Here is a 19,240-nt window from a genome sequence, read left to right as displayed (position 1 = left end):
CTTACGAACAGAGAACAGAATCACATAACAACACTGGACCAATGGACTCCAAGACACAGTGACAAGACAGATGGATACAAACAAGACACAAAATCACTACTGAGAAATAAAAAAAAGCAAAGAAACCCCATTAAAAAAATAGATCTATAACTCTGAGGCTGCAAGAAGCAGCCAAGGGTACTGGCATAACCCTTCCAAAAAGAATAAATTATAATATAAATAAAAATTCAAATCAAAACAATATCCCCCCAAATCATACACTACAGACTTGCTTGGTTAGCCTGAATGCGTAGCTCTGATGGAACATACGATGGTGTCATCACAGCCCATGCACCAGTTAATGAAGGCCATGGTTAGTTACATCAGCTAAACTACAGCATGCCAGAAAAATGATCTTGCACTGACCCAGAAATAAAAGATATGACAAACACTCTGCATTGCAATAAAATTCTTTTTATGCCATCTGCAGTTTCTAGGGCTCTTTACATTGGAAGAATTTTTCCCGGGAATGTGCAGGGTAAAGGGGAGGGCTTTTTCCTTCTGGGTGTTTTTTTCTCTGAATTCAATTGAAAAAAAAAAAAAGGAAAAGGGAAAAAACAGGATAGAGACTTTGTAGAAGTTTAAAAAAGTAGGAAAATAAAAATAAAGGATGGGTAATACTCTTCATTCTTTTGCACACAACTTTCTTGGGATGTCCGAAAATGTGGATTGCTTGAGGATGGCAAGAAAAGATTTTGTTGCCTTTATTAGTTTGCAGATCTATATCTCATTCTTGAGATGATTAAATCATTATTTTGTTGGAAAAACTCCAAAAATATAGATTGAGAAGTATAGCAATGATTTTAAAAATCAAAAAATAGCAGTATGGCACGATTACGAGCCAAACAAAAAGAAAAAAAAAAGGAAAGAAATATAAAAGAAACTAAAATATCAATCACCAAAAATTCATGCGGCACAAGATGAGGTGAAACGACAGAAAATGTTCTTCAAATATATACAATGTATATATCTATCTATATATACACGGACTATGTGTGTATATATCGATCGATATACCTGTATAATTTTTTGTTCTCCCTGCCCCACCCTACCCCAAGGCTAATTGGTAGATGAAATTATCAATTAAAAGTAAAGAAATAAATAAAAGGAAGAAAAAAAATTCTAACAGAAAAGAAATTAACGTGCTTTGTTCACCAAGAAATAACAATATCATGCATCTGTCCACACCAGCGGATGCCAGGGTTAGATGAAGGCATGAATTTCTGTGTAAACATGTGATTGGATGATAGGGGCTACTGCTGATATTGGTCATTTATTACTTTAGCATATAGATATATATGCACACTGTATGTATAGTGCATATATAGGTAAAATATCCTCATGGGTGGGGCCTTTGGAGCTTACATAGATAGAAAGACCAATATGCTGAAAACCAATCTCAGTATTCCTAATATGAAAACAACCAACAAAACCAAAAATAAAGCAAAACTTCCTGTAAGTCATCTGCATGATTGTAAAACTTGCTCGTTTCATTTTGTTTTGGCTGTAAGATTGTAGCTAGGAAATTCCATCAAACAAGTGATGCTATTACACCCCGGGAAGTGTTGTGGATGAAGGCCTGTCCTATGGGTCCATATGGTATTCTGCTTATGAGATGGGGAGTCTATTTCTCTGAGTAATCAGAGGCGTGCAAACAACTTTAAAGGCCATTTCTTATTCACAGCATGAGAAATGGGCAAGCATTCCTGCATGTCAGAGGGAAAGACTGGGGATAGCTGAGCACTGGATTGTGGGGGGATGTTCCTGCTAGGAGAACAATGAAAATTCCTTTGGTGCTTCGGGAAAGTTGATGCAGTTGTGGAGGACAACAACCAAATCAACACTTCTTTTGGTTTCTTCAGTGAAGTGTTCACTTCCAACATATTGCTTTTTGTACTGTGCTGGCTGCTTTAGAAGACAGATTTTGCTTGTTTTCTGCAAATAAATCTCTGACCCAGGCAGCCTGCAGGTGGATGGCTACAGGCCAGTAAATTATACATACAGAGAACATATCTGTTGGATATGTGCCTCCTGTGTGTAAGTGTACAAAACACTATGTAACTTCCAGTGCAAAGAACTGAAGATTTTGGCATATCTACTTCTGTGTCCAGTCCCCCATCAGAAAGGCTTACCAGTCTGATTAGATAATAACAGCGTTAACATATATGGAGCCTTTTGGGAAACAGAGTAAATTTCCCTGGGGAAAAAAAAGTCACATAGGAAATTGATGGGTTGATAGGAAAGGAAAACTGGCAACTGCACCAGGAAAGAAACATAGAATGTGTCAAACCAGGGAACAAGGCTTAAGCCCTATAGACCATTTCATGAGGCTGCATTCTGGGCTCCAGGCTAATTGGTGAGTGTTTGGGTCTCACTGTTTTCAGCAGTCCAAGGAGCACCTTGGGCTATGATGCCAGTCAGCTGCCTGGCCACCAGCATCCAGCCTGCCTGGTGCCAGAGCTCCACTAATGGACATCCTTAACAGAAATGAGGTAAATGATATGAGGAGCCAGCAACAGCTGTCAGGAAAGCATAATCATCATCCTCAAGGCTTTGAAGTCTCAGTACAATCAGATTGTAAGGGTGCTCCTCATTTCACTGAAAAGAGAATAATGCTTTCTTTCTTCACAGGGCTTCCTAGTCATTCCTTGTCAGAAAAGACGTTTTCCTTACAAATCTTACATTCTCTGAGAGCAGCTGAGTGACCAAAAAACCACCACAGAGCTGCTCTCAGAAGTACAGACTCAGGACCTTGGCTTGAGTTTTGAGGAACTTGAATATTTGAGCCTTGGATCCCCCTGGAGCAGGCCAGAAAACAGTCTTGTACTCATAACAGAGAAAAGCATCACGTTTCAGCCAAAAGAAGTTTTTTGGCCACATACTGGGACAAGCAACATTTTCATAGTGATAAAAGAGGATCTCCTCTTGACTGTTAAGTAAAAGCTTCTTCGGGGCAGATGAACAGTTTTTTTTTCCTCCTGTATCATTTAGATTAAGCCTTCTGGGAGATCTAGAGATCTAAGGGTATCTAGGCTTGTCTGCAATAAGATGAAGAGGAGGCAATTTCCATCCCTGAACTTGCAATGGTTTCTTTTGCATTACATAAAATACAAGGGGGTTTTGGATCCACAGCTTTCACTGCTGTCACTTAGAATAAGTCCTTATGTGTACATACGTGTCTACAGGTGGTGTCTGTAAGCTACCTCAGTCAGAACAGGTCCAGTGACAGCTCCTGTGTTTTAAATCAAGTTTTTCTACCAAAATTCCAAATGAAATCACTTTTGGAAGGGGGGCACAAAGTGTTAGCCAGCCTGCTACAGTGAGTGTTTCAAGCCAACCTGGAAAATCCTGAAGGGAGCAGAGTTAGGGAATCACCTTCACACTGTCTTTTTTAAAAGAGATGCAAGTGTTCAGATGCAGATCCTATGTGCATGAGATTCAGGTCCGTCAATCAGAATTAAGTGGCAATAAGAACTTGCCAAATGGTTCTCACATAATATTTAGCCTCAGAGGACATGATTTTCAGTCTCTGAGTACACGACAAACAAAGGCGTCAAAAGGACTCTACTATGTGAAGTACTGCCTCTGATTGAGGACCAAGACCAAAGTAATATCTCTAGATATTGAGATTTGATTCTGACCCATATGAAATCTTAAAACTTCTGATTTGCAGGGAAATATTCTCTGCTGCCCTTGTCTTGGCTGTTGCACAGCAGGTTCATAGTGATGTGTATCGTATCTCACAGCTGCAGCAGTGAGTTCAGTAACCTTTACATTACTAGACCATGGCACTGAGGGTGATGGAAGGCCAAATTTGGCAGACACTCAAGAGCTTTAAAAGCTACACATTATCAGAGCAACGAAAAGAAGACTGTGCTCGGTTAGGTCATTTAATTTTCAGTCTGCTGTAAAAGGGATCAAGCAAGGCAGAAGGCAGTGACCTGTCAGCAGAACAAGATGAAACAATTTCAGATGAGCCCAATTAAAAAAAACCCCAACAGTAAGTTTTAAAAAAATCTGAAGCCACATGCTAGAAAACACAAGCAAGATAATCTGGATCTTTTCTCTCCACAATGTACATATTAAAATACCATATCTTGGCATGTGGCCAGAATTCTGACGTGGCTGGTGAAGCATAAAGGCAAACATATCTGCTCAGCCAAGCCAGCACTACTGGATTTTGATAAGCCAGCTCAGATTGCTTTAGTGCTCCAGAGCAGAATGGGCTGAGTGAGTGCTTTGGCTGCATTGCAGACACTGAGAATGCAGACAATAAGATAGACAAAGAAAACGAGAAGCCCCATAAACCGGCTACTTTTCCTTCTTATTATAATGGAATGAGTTACGTTTATGCAAAAAGAACCTGCATATTCTTCCTCCTTCTGGCAATTCTGTACACCAGCACCTCTGAGCAGGAAAACTCAAAATCTGGAAGTGCAGACTTCATCAGCAAGGGCCATCTGGGAGACTTATTTTTACATATCATCAAGTTAACTTTTATTCTCAATGTCACAGTAATTCCCTAGAAAATAATCAGATTTTAGTGGCTTCCTATGCAAGAGGAGTAGGGTGGAATGAAAGATACTGGGTGAAATTTGCAAGAATGTCTAGTAGTTTAGGAGAGAACCTTCAGCACATTTTCAGTGAATCATATTATTTTACACAGCAGATATTCAAACGTCTGTAGGCACTTATATCTGCCAACTGTAATGCTTAGCAGGATTTTCAAAAGCAAGTCATTTTTACAAATCCAGTCTGTACCTGTTTGTAGCATTAGTTTTCTAACTATGTCAGGAAGGAAGTATTTTTAGTCTGGAAATGTTGCTGTATAGCACTATGAAATTTAATGCTAAACATGCTGGTTTACCAAATTTCTACTCAAACTTTGATTTTTCCACTGGCAGCACAAGCTGAAAATATTGCTGTTACAATTTCTAGCTGCTGAAATTTCTATGATTTTTGAAACAAAAATTTACAAGAGGAGGAGCCTGGTAAAGACATCATTTTGTCCTTTAATTGAAATACATGGCAATCAGAATATAAATTCAAAAAATAAGTCCTCACACATTAGTGAAGCTTTAATGAAGTGACTTCATATGTTTGTATATCAGTTGCAGTACCTTTGTCTTTGTAACATGGTCCTATTAATCTCATGCCTCACTTTCATTGCAATCACTGTGCTGGCATTTTATTACTACCTTTACTTAAACTCTCAGTACCCCCATTGTTTATACAATCTAGCAATATTTGGATGCTTTTCTTCCAGATGGGGAATAGAAAAACTCATAGAAATTGGTGAAAAAAGAGATGGGAAGTAGGCTGAGCTACCTATTATTAACAGTCTGTGCCACTGCCTTCACATGGAAGTCAAGAGTATGGGAGGAAGTTCCCAGCTACAATGCAATGCCAATATCAGGTTACAGCAGGACCAAGTTCTACTGAAAATGCAGGTACACCATGACAAATTGTAAAGAAATCTGAAAGCACTAGCCTTGGGTGAATTTTTATATTGTTATTGTATTACTCAAATGGCTTCAGGAAATTAGAAACAGAACATTTATAATACTTTCTTGGTAATTTTTGTAAGGAAAAAATCAACATCCCAAATAAAACAAAGCAAAAACAAACAAAACAAAGCCAAACAAAAGAACTCCCTCAAACTATTTATATGTTTCACTTTTAAAGACAAAAATTCTAACCAAACTTCCTCTTTTTCTTTGAAATGTACACAGAAATTCGATGATGTCTGTTCTCTATTATAGAAATGCTTAACTCATGGCAAGCCTCAAAAAAGAAGACTTGAAAAAGCCTGTAAGAAATAAAGTAGACTGCAGTTGCCTGCTGGATACCACATAATATATCTCACCAGAAAGAAAAGCCATCAATTTATCAAAATGTATCTGAAAGGGAGAAGTTGAGTCAGTTCCACATGGCCAGTTCTTCTGACTCTTTAACGGATACATTTTGAAGCATCACTGCAGATAACAAGGCAAGAATTACTACTAATTTTGTTGTATTAGAACTAGGTTTTGGTGCTCCCCAATTTCTTTGGGGTCACAGGAAACAAAATTAGTATAAACACATTACCATGTTAACTGTACTCAAAATCCCATGGACAAATGTATCCCTTAACATCCATCTTCAGAGTAATTAAGAAAGATTAAACATTGCTAATAACTGATTTTTATTTCACTTTTGTTTCTCTTCTGTTTTCAAAGGTTCACTCTCTCCACTTCATAAATCTTCATTTTTTGTCACAATCCATATTGATTTTTTTCCTACTGTGTTAGTAAAGTAACATCTAGAAATATGTGAACTATTAAGCAGCTGGAATCACTTTCTGGAAGTTTGCCTTTCCATGCGAACAACTTTATATAAACCCAATATATATATCAGTGTTTTGCAGTTGCCAAGTCCATGGGATCTGATGCTTGGCTGTATAGTTTCTTATTTTATATACAGTGTATATATACATGAGTGTATATATATACACATATACACACACATATATACATATATAATTATATATGTATACATTCACACACATATAAAATATATGTATGCATTGTTTTTTGCAAATGAAATCAGAAAGCAAGCAAAACACGACTGACCTGACTTACCTGTACTGGGCTCACAGTCAATGAAATCTTCATCATCACTGGAACATTCAGCTGATGAAACGATGTCATCTGTTGTCTGGCACGTGAAGCAAAGGAACAAAAGAAAACAAAAGTAAGATATCTGCAAGTCAAGAAGCTATTACACAGGTAGCTACATATCCAAGGAAAAAAACAGTTTTCACAATTGAATCTTTTAAAAAATTTAGTTGTACCAAGTACTCCATATATGACTGTGTAAATGTGTCCTCCACTGAGTTGGAGTCTCCTGTCGGAGGAACAGTGTTTATCCCGTGCTGTTGAATATTTCAGGTGTGCACAGGTGCTGTGCACCTGCTGGGCTGTTTAGGGCAGCAAGTGGATCACACTGATGTTGTTGAATGAAGTACAGTGGGCTACAAAGCTGCTTGGCTGGCAAACTGCCCTCCAACAGCCAGTGCAGATGTGCCTGCTGGGAGGAGGCTGGGCTCCACCGTAGGACCGGTATCATGTAGGGCCAGCCAGAAGGCACTTCCTGAGAGACTTACCATGTGAGGCATGTTTAGACTGAACATGCTCTCTGCAAAGAAAAATATACAAGATAGACCCAGATAATGCACACCATTCAGACAGCTAGCAGTACTCTTTGCTGTGCCTGATGCACCACTCTGAGGCAGACACAATTCCTGCTCTGTTAACACACCTCCTGGGCTGGGAATCTGGTGTTTACCCAGATAGTAAATATCTGTGCAATTCACTTGCTGCATGATGAAGAACTGCTGTATGTATCAGGTATGCTCAACATGAAACCACACCTGCTTGCTTAGCAAGTGAACAGGGGTGTGGATGCAACTAGATTGAGCAGCTGTAAAGACTGATTCTGAAGGAGTTAAACTAAACTGTGACCGTTCACAATTGTTACAGGTTTCACCACATTCCTTTGCATTTCCAGCTGGTGATATTTTCTTATTTTTTTAATTTTTTCTTTCTGTGTGTGTACTGCTCTAATTAGTGAGCAGCATGTACTGCAGCATGTTAGAGAGACGTGTACTGGTGTCTCTTCCCAGCAGCATCTCCTGCCTGTAATTGCTGCAATTAGTTGAATTAGTAATGCAGACCATTAGGGAGAGCCTGTGGCAGCCTCTGGACACAGGTTGTAATGTTCCTGTGCACAATACAAAATTACCCCAGCTCAGCAGCATTGGCTCAACCACAGCTTCTGATGAAGCAGCCTCCCTTAACAGCTCTCCCTTGCAGAGAGCTGCTTATTCTGCTGAGCAGTAGGATCAGTGGCATGACTCCTGAAACAAAACAGCTGAAATGCTCCTCAGGCAGGAAGCACTGTAGAACTCAGGAGCAGGACAGCTGCACTTCATTACTCTAGGTGAATGTTTCTGGGAATCTCACATCTCAACAAGACTCTCAAATCCTTATTCCTGAAAAAGACTGTCCAGCTTTAAATAAGGTCTCTTTCACATTCTTATATTTGCTATGGCTGTCTCCAATATGTTCCCTCTTCCCTTTACAAAAGAGTTCTGAGGACTCTGCCTTTTCTTTAGCCTTCTGTGCTCCTAGCACTCAAATACCTCTGACCCCTGCCAAAAGTTCCTTGCTCTTCCCCTCTCTGTTTGTATTTGAGCTAAGGGACGAAAAAGAGAACCAAGAAGTCAGTCAGAAAGATTAGATTGAACCTAATGTTCCTTCAGTCTTGATTTCAGTGGCTTAGAATGAGCCAAGAAAAAAAAAACAGGATCGGTCAGTTGCAAGTAAAAATTATAAAAACAGAGTATCTGTAAAAAAACCCAGTCATGAAGTATTTTATATGTAACTCATTCATACACAGCAGGGTGTGTATGAAAAACATTTGGCAATGTTTTGTGGAATGCTATCTTGCAGCAGTTTCACGCTTAGTTTCATTAAATACTTTTACAATTTTGCTTCCATGGGGAGTCAAGATTAAAAGGAACTGAAGGTAATATGTTTCTGCCTTACATGTCAAGGTAATTTAAAAAAAAATTCAGCCACAGAAAGTGGAAGAATTCTGTTGAAACCCTGGTGACTTCTCTTATGACAAGCTGGCTTTAAAATTTTGTCTGCTCAGTGAGGGGACAATAAAGGAGGAATGCACAAAATAGAAATTTATTTTTTTCAATTCTTCTGGTTCTGTCACATATACTTTAGAAAGTATTATTTATCCCCAGAAACTTTATAACCTATACAGTGATCACATCCTCCAACAGTGAAATGCAGCTGTCGTTGGGTAAAAAGATATTAGTTTTTAATTGCACCAATGTAAAGTAATTTAGTACAAGTTAGTAAACAAGGCTATATTGCTAGAAAATTTTAAGCAGGGGAAATGTAATTAGTGAAACTGGAGATATATACTGTAGTTGTCTAAGGGTAAGAATGGCACTGTGAATAAAGAATAAACTATCCATCACTACTAGAAGACCTTGCTCAGACAGTGCTAAAATCCTGGCAATTGGTTTTGATTTCCAGGTTAAATTTAAATCAGGTGGATTTTGCTCTAGGTTGAAGATCTGACAATTCACACTTCTCATACAAAAACAGTAATGATTTGCTCCAGTAAGAAATAAACATAAAAATTATAACATTGTGTTGTTGTCACTTATCAGCTGCTATACCTATTTGATTACCCATTTACTTGCTCAGATCTAAAGGCTTCATGCAACATTAACGTGGAATCAAATCCAATTGAATTGACAATGTGATTTAGCATTTGTGAAGAATAAGGAGTTCTTTTATAACTATTTTTTCCTCTTGCATATTAGAGGGGCATGATATGAAACCAGGAAGGTAACAAGGCCTTTTTTTTTTTTTAACTGGACACCTCCTTGCAACAGGATACTGGTAGATAATAAAAGTTTAGAGCATTTAGGAAGTGATCAGCCAAACTGAAGGTCAAAACATCCTCCCAGAGCTATTAATTACCCTAAATCTAGTTAGGGAAGTCCCTGTACCACAACCTGAAAAGTCATGAAGCCTGGCCCTTGTTCTTCTTGTTCAATTTCCCAACTCATAAGCAGCTTAAGACAGTACATACAATGTATTTATGCTGCACTCTGGTATGTGTACTAGATTTCCTGCTATAAAATCCCGTTGCAGCTTGTGTTGTTCTGAGCAGAGAAGGGCACAGTAAGCCAGACTCAGACAAAATGCAAGTGTGTGATGTGCAATAGTCACCAACCTTGTCAATTCCAACCTCTATTTGCACTTTTTCATGACTGGTTCCACACATGATTTTATCAATTAATCTTCATATTTTCTCCCCATATCTACTACATGCTGTTTCACCTCCTATTCAATTTTTTTTCTTTGTGATTGCTCTTTATCCCATCCTGCTGATTTTATATGTATAAAAAAGAGGGTTAGGAAAAAAAAAACCCTCCAGAAATGGTGTTAGATTTAAGTCAAGGTCATTAACGAGATCTCTAGAAACCACAGAAAAGATAAGTACACTAATCTGTCTTGCCATTTCCTATCTTGTATTTTTAATCTCAGTACTTTCCATCACAATTCATCACTAACCGATTTTCTAGTCGCACCACATATTGGTTTTCCATACACTTTCCGCTAAGATACCAACATCTGAATCATCCCAAAGGAATAAAGCTATTTCAATGAGAAAGAACAGCAAATTCCTGACCACAGGAACAGGGTCAAGGAAACATCCAGAAGACCATTACTTCTTGTAACAGGAATCAGTACCTTTCAAGACCTTCCTGGAGCTGAGAATTTCCACTGGACATTTACTAAACCTGCTGCTTTCACAAGACAGGAGAGGCTAGTGAGCAGATATCCTGGAAGTCTCTCCACTAACATAATTTCTTCACATCAGAAACAGCTCACTGTGAGGCAGTAAGGAAAAACACTACCCAATTTCTAGTTCCTTTTCCCCATTTTTGAAATGTTCTTATTTTACTCACCCACTGGCCCCGGGGGGATATAAGTGGATTGATGCTTTAGTGTCTGCCCAGTGATCTAGGGATAGCAAATGCTAAACATTCTTATGTACAGGCAAAAAGATAGTAATGAAACTTCTCCATATGCTGTGATGGAAATGATGTTTGTGTTTTCATTGGAAAGAACATGAGAGAGAAAATATTTTTCCTTTCCCTATATTAGCTAAATTCTATATTAAAAATAATAAGTCACACTATACTATTTTAAAATATGTATTTCATTTTTAAAGAATCCCAGCTTTGAAATTACTTGGCCTGTATTAAAGGCCATAAAACTAAAGATAGGTATTATAATAACTTTCAATAAAATTTCTCTCTGGCAGGAACCCTTTTTATTCCTTCCCCTGAAAGATTTTTTATGGCATTTATATTATTATTTTTTCTCTCCCTCTCTCTGGTGTTTAATGAAATTGCTTTGGAATAAAACCAGGGTAGGAGAAAGTGCTAAACTCTGAGTCCACCCCAGAGGATTTATGGGCATATTTACCTTCAAATTCTTTCAATTTCACTGAATTGGCTCCCCATTCCTTTCCATGAATTATTAGTTCTGTAATCACCTCCTCCTAATTACTCACTCTAAGGGCCTCTTCAATCTTGACACAGTGATGGTTCTACAATCTTTGTTCATTACACTGTATGTACTAGTGTGGGATATATAGTGCAAGGAAATCTGGCATGATGGGGCAAGACCTGCTCAAGATGACTCCTTTCCTGTCCAATCTTTAAATTGCCCAAAGCCCTAATTTATGTATCAGATCCATAACCCTTGCTCCTTTGTTCTACACAAAATGGCAGATGCTGAATCTTCCTTTTCCCAATCACAAAGTTTTTTTGACACCTTGCTGTTTGGGTACACCACGATTTGAGAAAGATTAAACATGCTGGATAAAATAAGCTCTGTCACAGAACAGTTTTATGAAATTATAAAGAAAAACACACCCAGGAATGATGGAGTTCTCCCTTCTAGAGGGAGAGAAAAGATAAGGACCCATAAATTCAACCTCCAGACAAATTACTGCAGAATTACACATATGGCAGTTGCTTCACTCAGTAAAGTAGGATTCAATTTTCCTACTTGCCCTTTTCTTGAAATTCTTCTGCACACTATACATGTTACTTCCAATTCAACACCATTATTTGAAAAGCAACACTTAATGCTTTGTTGTGAGAGAAGTGTAAATCTATTTGCCACCGAGGAACAATTTACAGTGCTTCTTGAAATACGACCATCACAAAATGCTGGGCACAAATATCTTCCCAAGAGTGGAGAAATACAGTTGTATTAAACTGGGCACTGCATTTGCCTTTCACACCTAAAATGTACAGAGCTGAAAGTCAACAAACTTTTCCTAAATACAACTACTTGACTCTCTCCATTGCTTCCAAACTGCTAAATTTTCTATGGATCTCAAATTTATTATGGAACATGGACTATGTATTTTCTTGTATGCATAACAGCATAGAGTATAAATGCTCCCTTTAGAATAGCAAAAAGTTAGTGATGCTGTTCTAGGAACCAAGATTTTTCTTGGCAAAGAATAGGCTCAAGGCATTTGCTGTCTTGTCAAAAGAAGATAGCAGAAGTGTCTGTCTCATTAGGTACCATTTCTACCTTGAATATCTCCACCTTTTGTACTTTGGTAACTGGGCTTTTTAAAGAACTATTCGTATTCTGTTCACACCATTCAATTAAATGAGAATCCTTCATCTGTCCTTTCTGCACGTTACATTTGTTTCTCACTTTTTAATTAATCTTTATTTGCAGAATACCCTGGAGGTCACTACAGTATAGCAGACCTGAGAGACTCAGTCTGGACAAACTCAAACTATTACATAAAGATAGAAATAATCTGCATACAAATGGGAAAATATTAGAAATGTTGCAAAAATAATGAAGTATTGGAAAAGAAGCTGCAATTTGGGACTGTATAAACTTTTAAGGTGAGTTATGGGTCTCCTGTCTTTTGCTAATTAATCTTCTCCATCTCATTATTGGATAGAACATGTATTTTCTTATCATGGGACAGACACAGCCACAAATATGTGCAAGCCCTTTGCACCCCCACATACTGAGGTTGAGGTTGTGTCTGCCTCTTCAGAGGCAATGCATCAAAGAACATGAAACTAATAATTTTTCTTCATATAGCTCATTTGAGGTAAATACAAAAACAAGATGACCAAATCCTGTTTGTTTAAATAGGCATTGATTTCAACCAGACTGCAACAACTTGCAGCAAGAGAGAATGGCTCATTAAATTTAGTTTTGGACAAAAGATTAGGAGTAATTTTAGTCAATTCAGAGAAGAGCCACTGAAAAGAGGAAAGAACTTGAGAGATGAATGAGACAGGCATAGTAAAACTAAACATCAGAACTTAACTTCATGAGGACTTAAGGTATGATAATTTTTTACAGGTGTCACAAAGGACATCAGGAAGAATGATGAACTACTTAGAGTGCTTCAAAAAGAGATAAAAATTAAGGGGGGAAAAACCCGTTATTTTCACCAAGAAAAATCTCAGTAGTGATCTTTACCAAGTATGGAGAAGTCTCAAAGAAATACCAGAAACCATTAGTACTGAGGTCAAGCAGTTACCTAAGCAATCCAGGTATGAATACCATCAGCGTATATGCCCTAATGGGGAAGAGCTTGCTCCATCTATCTTCAGCCCAATCTAATTCACTCTAAATCATGTCCATATTTGCATCCTCTCCATCACTATGTAATATAAACACATCACACATTTTTCTCTGTCATTGCAAAGCAGGCAGCAAGGCTATCCAGCACAGCCTTTCAGATAGCTGTGCTCAGAGCCAGAATCACAGAACCTTCTGAGTTGGAAGGGACCCACAAGGATCATCAGAGTCTAACTCCTGGTCCCACGCAGGACGTCCCCAAGGATCACATCATGAGCCCAAGAGCATTGTCCAAATGCTTCTTGAACTCTGGCAGGCTGGTGCTTTGACCACTTCCCTGGGGAACCTGTTCCAGTGCCCAACCACACTCTGGGTGAAAAACCTCTTTCTGATATCCAACCTAAACCTCCCCTGACACAACTTCAGGCCATTCCCTTGGGTCCTGTCACTGGGGCTAGTGTGTTACCTACCAAGAGGCTGGTAGGTAACCAGCAGGCATGTACCCTTCAACAGCAGCCCAGCAAAACTGCATCTCCTGGCTGCATGTTCCTGGCAGGATATAAAAGCTGATTTGCCATCAAATTATAGCCTTAAGTAGGGATCATGAGAGCTACCCCTCAACAAAATCAGCCATTTGTCCACTACTATGGCAGACAACAGATTAAGGAACTAGGCAGTTAAATAAGAGAAAGCAAAAAATAATCTTCCCAACTGTATGTCAATCTAGATTCATGGGCAGTCATGATTAAAAAGAGCTTTGAAAGCTTGAATTATTCTTTTGAAAGCCAAAAGCCTGTCTCACTAAAATCAATAGTTCATTAAGACTGTAAAGTCTGACTCTTCTGGACCAGGTTTGATGCCAAATTTCAGAGACTTTGTTCTGTGCCTGAGCTGTGGAAAGTCAACAGGGAAAAATTATGTTTCTGCCTTTTGTCTCTGTCTGCTGGCAGTGGGAAGGGTGATGATGTGAGGCAGTGTGAGCAGAGAGAGAAAGAGAAGGGAGGGCAAAGAGGGGAAAAAGGAAAGTGGGGAGGATTAATTCATCTGTTGTTCAAGGCACCCTGACAAGTGAAAGAGAAGTATTGAACCACAGCAGCTTAACCCAACTTCAATGTACCTTCCCAAAAGTATAAAGAATGTAATTCTTCATGGTGTTCTGCTGATAAGAAAATCCTCCTAAATCCTTTCAATTTATTTCTTGGCCTGAAGAAATTACATACTATTTAGGAACTAAATAAATAAATAAAATTTCATTTCCATGAATCTAGATTGGTTGTTTATTGATTACATATGCCCACAGAGCCACTTGCTTCTCTATTTCTTTCCTTTCCTAACAGAACAGGCTCTCTTTGTCTTGAACTAGGAAAGCATCAACTGGCAAGTCTTTTCCAGACTATTCAATGTAACCATCATGATTTTCAAGAGCTTTGAACTGGGCTGTAAAGTACCATTCATTGGTTTTAATACAAAAGATACAGCTTTGGTGTGAGAGGAGACTCTACCCTCTTATCAACCAATTTCTCCTTTCCATGTGAATTTTCCTTCATCCAAAGAAGTACCTTGAAGATGAAAGTTGTGTGTCTATACACTGAAGACAGAGCCTCTTGGAATAACCCCACAGGAAGAATATTCATGTTGAATATACTTTTCATCTGATGAAGGAGCTTATGATCCTTCCCTATTATATTTTTATTTCTTATTGAAAGAAGCTGTTACTTGAAACAGAAACCATCAGTCGTCTGTTATACAATTACAGTAACACAGATGGTGGTGATGCAGGAGAAAACTCCCTGAGAAAGGTTGAGAAGGCATACCCATCATGAACTAAAGTAACAAAAAAGCTTAATGCTAAAAATCAAGCCACTACAGCTGACCCCACAACAACTCCCACTCTAAAGTCAGTGAGAGCTGGAAGGACAATTTGCTGAAATTCAAACACTGCTCAGGAATGTGACTTTCTGAATATCACATCAATCTACACAATGATGTTTCCCAATCTCATCCAAAAGTCTTCAAATGGAAGACATTTCTTTTAGGAAATGGTCTGAAAATAGATTCAGAGTGTTCTCCCCTATGCCATTATCCCACTCAGAAGAACCAAAAACCAGCTAAACACATGGGGCAGCACAAACTTCAACTTCCTGCTCTTCTCAACATCTGCTTAAAGCAGGACACAGGAAGCAAAATCTGAACACAAATTCTTACAGATATGTAGGGAAAAGGCCAGATTATTGACAGAATTTAGCATTCTGCTGGGGTGGGCTGTAGTCCCTTAGGTACATATTCTAATGTATTATCTTGAAGTGCCACAGAAATAATTTTATTAATATGCTGGGCTATGAACTACACTTGCTGAAAAATAAAATGTTACATACTTCACCAGCAGAAGGGCAGGGCAAATCACTGGGATGCAGTAACTTTTTAAACTGCCCCAGTTCAAATTGCCAAGGACATTCAAGCAGAGTCCACGTGTTACTTGATTTTATTTTCCTGATATTGTAATAAATTTGCTATCTGACATCAGCAAAATTGCCCCCTTTCCTCATGCTTCTGTTTCTATTGCCATAAAATGGAGAGAAAACAGCTTCTCTGCTTGCTAGGCATACAATCAGAATTTTAGCAAATATTTTACATTCTCAAAGCAAGGTCTAAATACAGAAAAGTCCTTTACATTTAGTAAAGGGAAGCCTATGTTTCATAAAGTTAGAGACTCAAATGATCTGAGATGAATCAGCTGCCCTTTGAAAACTCAGCCTCTAGTAAGAGTAAATGGGTTTTTCTTTGCGTGCTAGCTGGCACTTAATAACTGTGTCAGAAGAATATTTTTCATTTACACTTTGCTCCTTTGCTGGAAATCAATATGTCGTTTGCTGGCATTTTCTCCTGGACATCTTTATTTAGCTTGTCTTTTTTCCTCAGAGGGGAGGGAGTTGTATTTGATTTTGTTCTGTTATTGATTGGATCACTCTGAGCTAGAAATAAATAACTAGGCACAGCACAGTAGCTTTAATGACAATCTCTTAAGCCTCAAAATCTGCACACCGTGTTGCACTCCCCCCTAACACATGATTCAAAAGAAATAAATCTGTAAAGTACAGGTACTATGTAGAAAAGAGGTGGTCACACATGCAATTTAACTGACATTTCTCCTTATGTGATCACTTAACAAAACCATACAAGTCCTGTTTCTATTAAATCAGTAATCCTATTGCTGTAACACCTACTGCAGGGATCTCATAATCTATTGCAAATGAGGCTTAATGAGAAATTAAAGATACAGGAGATCTTCTCCCAGCAGACATCGTTCCCTGGAGAAAACAGGAGCATGTTCACATATTAAAGAGTGATGGCAGTGCAGCCTGATAGCCAATCTACAGCAGGCACTTGCAGTCTCTGTGCCCTGGCTTCACTGAGCAGCCACAGCAATCCTGCCAGCACCCAATAGGAAGTAATGGGCAAGCCAGCCTTAGGGGCTGCACACTAGTTGCCCATCTTTTTTTTTTTTTTTTTTTTTTTTTTAACTGAGGAGTTCTTTACCTCCTCCCCTGCTTCTCTCTTAATTTGTCTTGCTTATTATTACATTGGCCACAAACAGTTGGCACACACAACTGTAAAATTCATAAAGGAGAAAATACCCTGGTACAGTCCAAACTGTGACACTTAAAATCTAATGTGACAGGGTATGTTATTCATAAAGTAACAATAAATGCAATCACTCTGAATAAATGTGCCTTAAAACAACTTCTGCAATTATTATAAGTACCTCTGAGTGCAATAAGATAAACAACTATCTTGAATATTCACATTAATGCACTAGACTATTCTTGCCAGACAAATATTCCTCTTGCTCTCCAAACATTAACCCACACTTAGAAAATGGCATTTAAAAACTGTTACTCACAGGATTCACACATTAGCTCACAAGGGGAAGGCAGTTCCCACACATTTAAATGCAGAATAAACATAATGTAGAATAAATAAATGCAGACTAAATCCTGGCCCACTAGGTACCAATCAGCACCTAGAAATGCTCCCTGAATAACATTAGAGAGTACAACATTTAACAAAGGAAGATAGCCACTAAATACCTATACGTAGGCACATATACAACATACCTGCTAAAAAAAGGCTATGAATGATTTTAATTTATAAACAATAAGAAGTTTATAAACACAAATGTCACAAAAGGGATCCATCCTTCCTCTCCTATTATAGGATGTAAATGATTGACAGCACTAGTACAGAGACATCTGTTTACTCAACAAAAGGTATGTATTACCATTAACCTGTTAATATAATCACATAATCATGGTAAAATCTAATAAAAATTAAGTTAAACAGATCTAGATAATATTTCACCCAGAAATACAAGTGCCAAATAACTAATGCTTAAGAATCATGCTTTTCTACCATTACAATTTTTTTCCTTTTGAAATACGAGTAAACTAACATCTTTACTGGAGGACAGGGAACTGATTTCACACCACATGTTAGCAAAAAACATGTAACAAAAGAGTAAACAGGGAAATGAAATCATTACCACCACCACCAGAGATCATGGGGGAAAACTTAAGAAAGTTAGAGCCAGAAATTTGTCTAATCATAACTTTAACAAGGAAAGAGATCTACTCCCATCAAACATATACCCATCAGCTTAAAAAACATGCTTGGCCAATCAAGAACTGATGAAACCAGTTAAACTTCAACCTCATGAGTTGTGGAACATGACAAATGGCTCCTGAGCATTAAATCTGAAGTGAACTTCACTTAAATGGCACGTGAAGTGGTCCAAGATGCAAATGGTTGTTATGCAAGAAAATTTTTCTGTTGGGTAAGGCAGACTCCCATGCACAACAAACCTGATAAACACTTATCACTGCTGGGTTTCTCAGCAGCCCCTGCCTAATCACTACATTTGCCCTGTGAAGGATAAGAAGGCCATTTTCCTTGCTTATTTATTTAGGGTTTTTTGTGAGTTTGATTAACTGTAGTAAAGACAAATCAATCTTTTGTGTTTGTGTAAAATGGAAAAAAGGAGCAAAGTTAGCTTTAATGGCCCTGCAGATGCTCAGCTGGAATGCACTTACTGAGCAGAGAGCTAGACAAAGGAATTCAGGCTTTTAACACCATCAAGAACCGGCTGACACCACTTACACTTCTACCTGCTTAAAGGGAAAACAACTCCACACACAGTGAAGAGGCTTTCCTTTGCTCTGCAATCCTGTCTATATAGGCATCAAGTACTACAAGGTTCTTCCTTGTGTCCCTCAGATTTCCACGGTATAATTTGGAAGGTACTAGGAAACAAGTATCCAAAGGAACACTGTCTGAAGGAGAGAGGATTTGAAACTCTAAATCCGTAAGAATACTTCTTTCACTGTCAGTAAACTTGCTTCTCAAGTCAGTTATGTGGCAATGTTGCGTTTTTTACATCAATAACCTCTTGTAAGGACTGAAAGACAGCATGAAATTCATGCCCACCATGAAATGAAGAAGCTTCTGCTTAAAGAATTTGAATGAGACACTTGCCAGTTGAAAGCAGAACTCTGAGAAATTTTTCTTCTCATATATTCTAATTACAGTGTTGATAACAGCAGAAATCACACACACACACACACAAAAAATATGCCATTTTAGTGCAATGCCCATTAAAAGCCTTTAGTAATACAATGAAATACCCAGGTCTTCCAGACTATGGACAGCCAAGTTTTAGCCCATGAAGGACTTAATCTTTGTCTTAGCAAGGCATAGAATAGGGCAGCTTGACCGGGATGGAACCAAAATGTAGCAAGACTTCTCATATTCAAGATATTCCAGTCCCTGAATAGACAGACAAAAGCATATGCTTAGGTTTCTTGCTACATCAGTTTCTGATTTTTCATAAGAATTAATAAAGCAGAAAGAATTAGAACCTTTGTTCTAAGAAAATATTCCATCTTCCATTACTAGAACACCTACAGCCTGGTCTCTCCTGGGAGGAAACAAGT

At 38.2% G+C, this 19,240-nt stretch overlaps 1 protein-coding gene across 18 annotated transcripts in view; it reads right to left on the bottom strand.

Annotated features, from left to right (window-relative positions):
• NRXN3 (neurexin 3) overlaps nucleotides 1-19,240 on the bottom strand; it is a 945,575-nt gene that overhangs the window by 31,365 nt on the left and 894,970 nt on the right. For 12 of the 18 annotated variants that reach the window (XR_015804648.1, XM_088167427.1, XM_088167424.1 and 9 more), the window contains one exon: nucleotides 6,660-6,735. Coding sequence is in view for 16 of the 18 variants with exons in the window: in XM_088167427.1 (XP_088023553.1) it covers nucleotides 6,660-6,735 (76 nt within the window). In the remaining 2 variants the exon portion in view is untranslated. Of the gene's footprint in view, nucleotides 1-1,111; nucleotides 6,015-6,650; nucleotides 6,736-19,240 lie in introns of those variants that run through there. The other 6 variants (XR_015804647.1, XM_088167423.1, XM_088167430.1 and 3 more) reach the window with 2 other exon arrangements.

The sequence above is a fragment of the Sturnus vulgaris genome, chromosome 6 (genome assembly GCF_052056855.1).
Source record: "Sturnus vulgaris isolate bStuVul1 chromosome 6, bStuVul1.hap1, whole genome shotgun sequence".
Taxonomy (NCBI): Eukaryota; Metazoa; Chordata; class Aves; order Passeriformes; family Sturnidae; genus Sturnus; species Sturnus vulgaris.
This window is presented reverse-complemented; position numbering and strand designations above follow the sequence as displayed.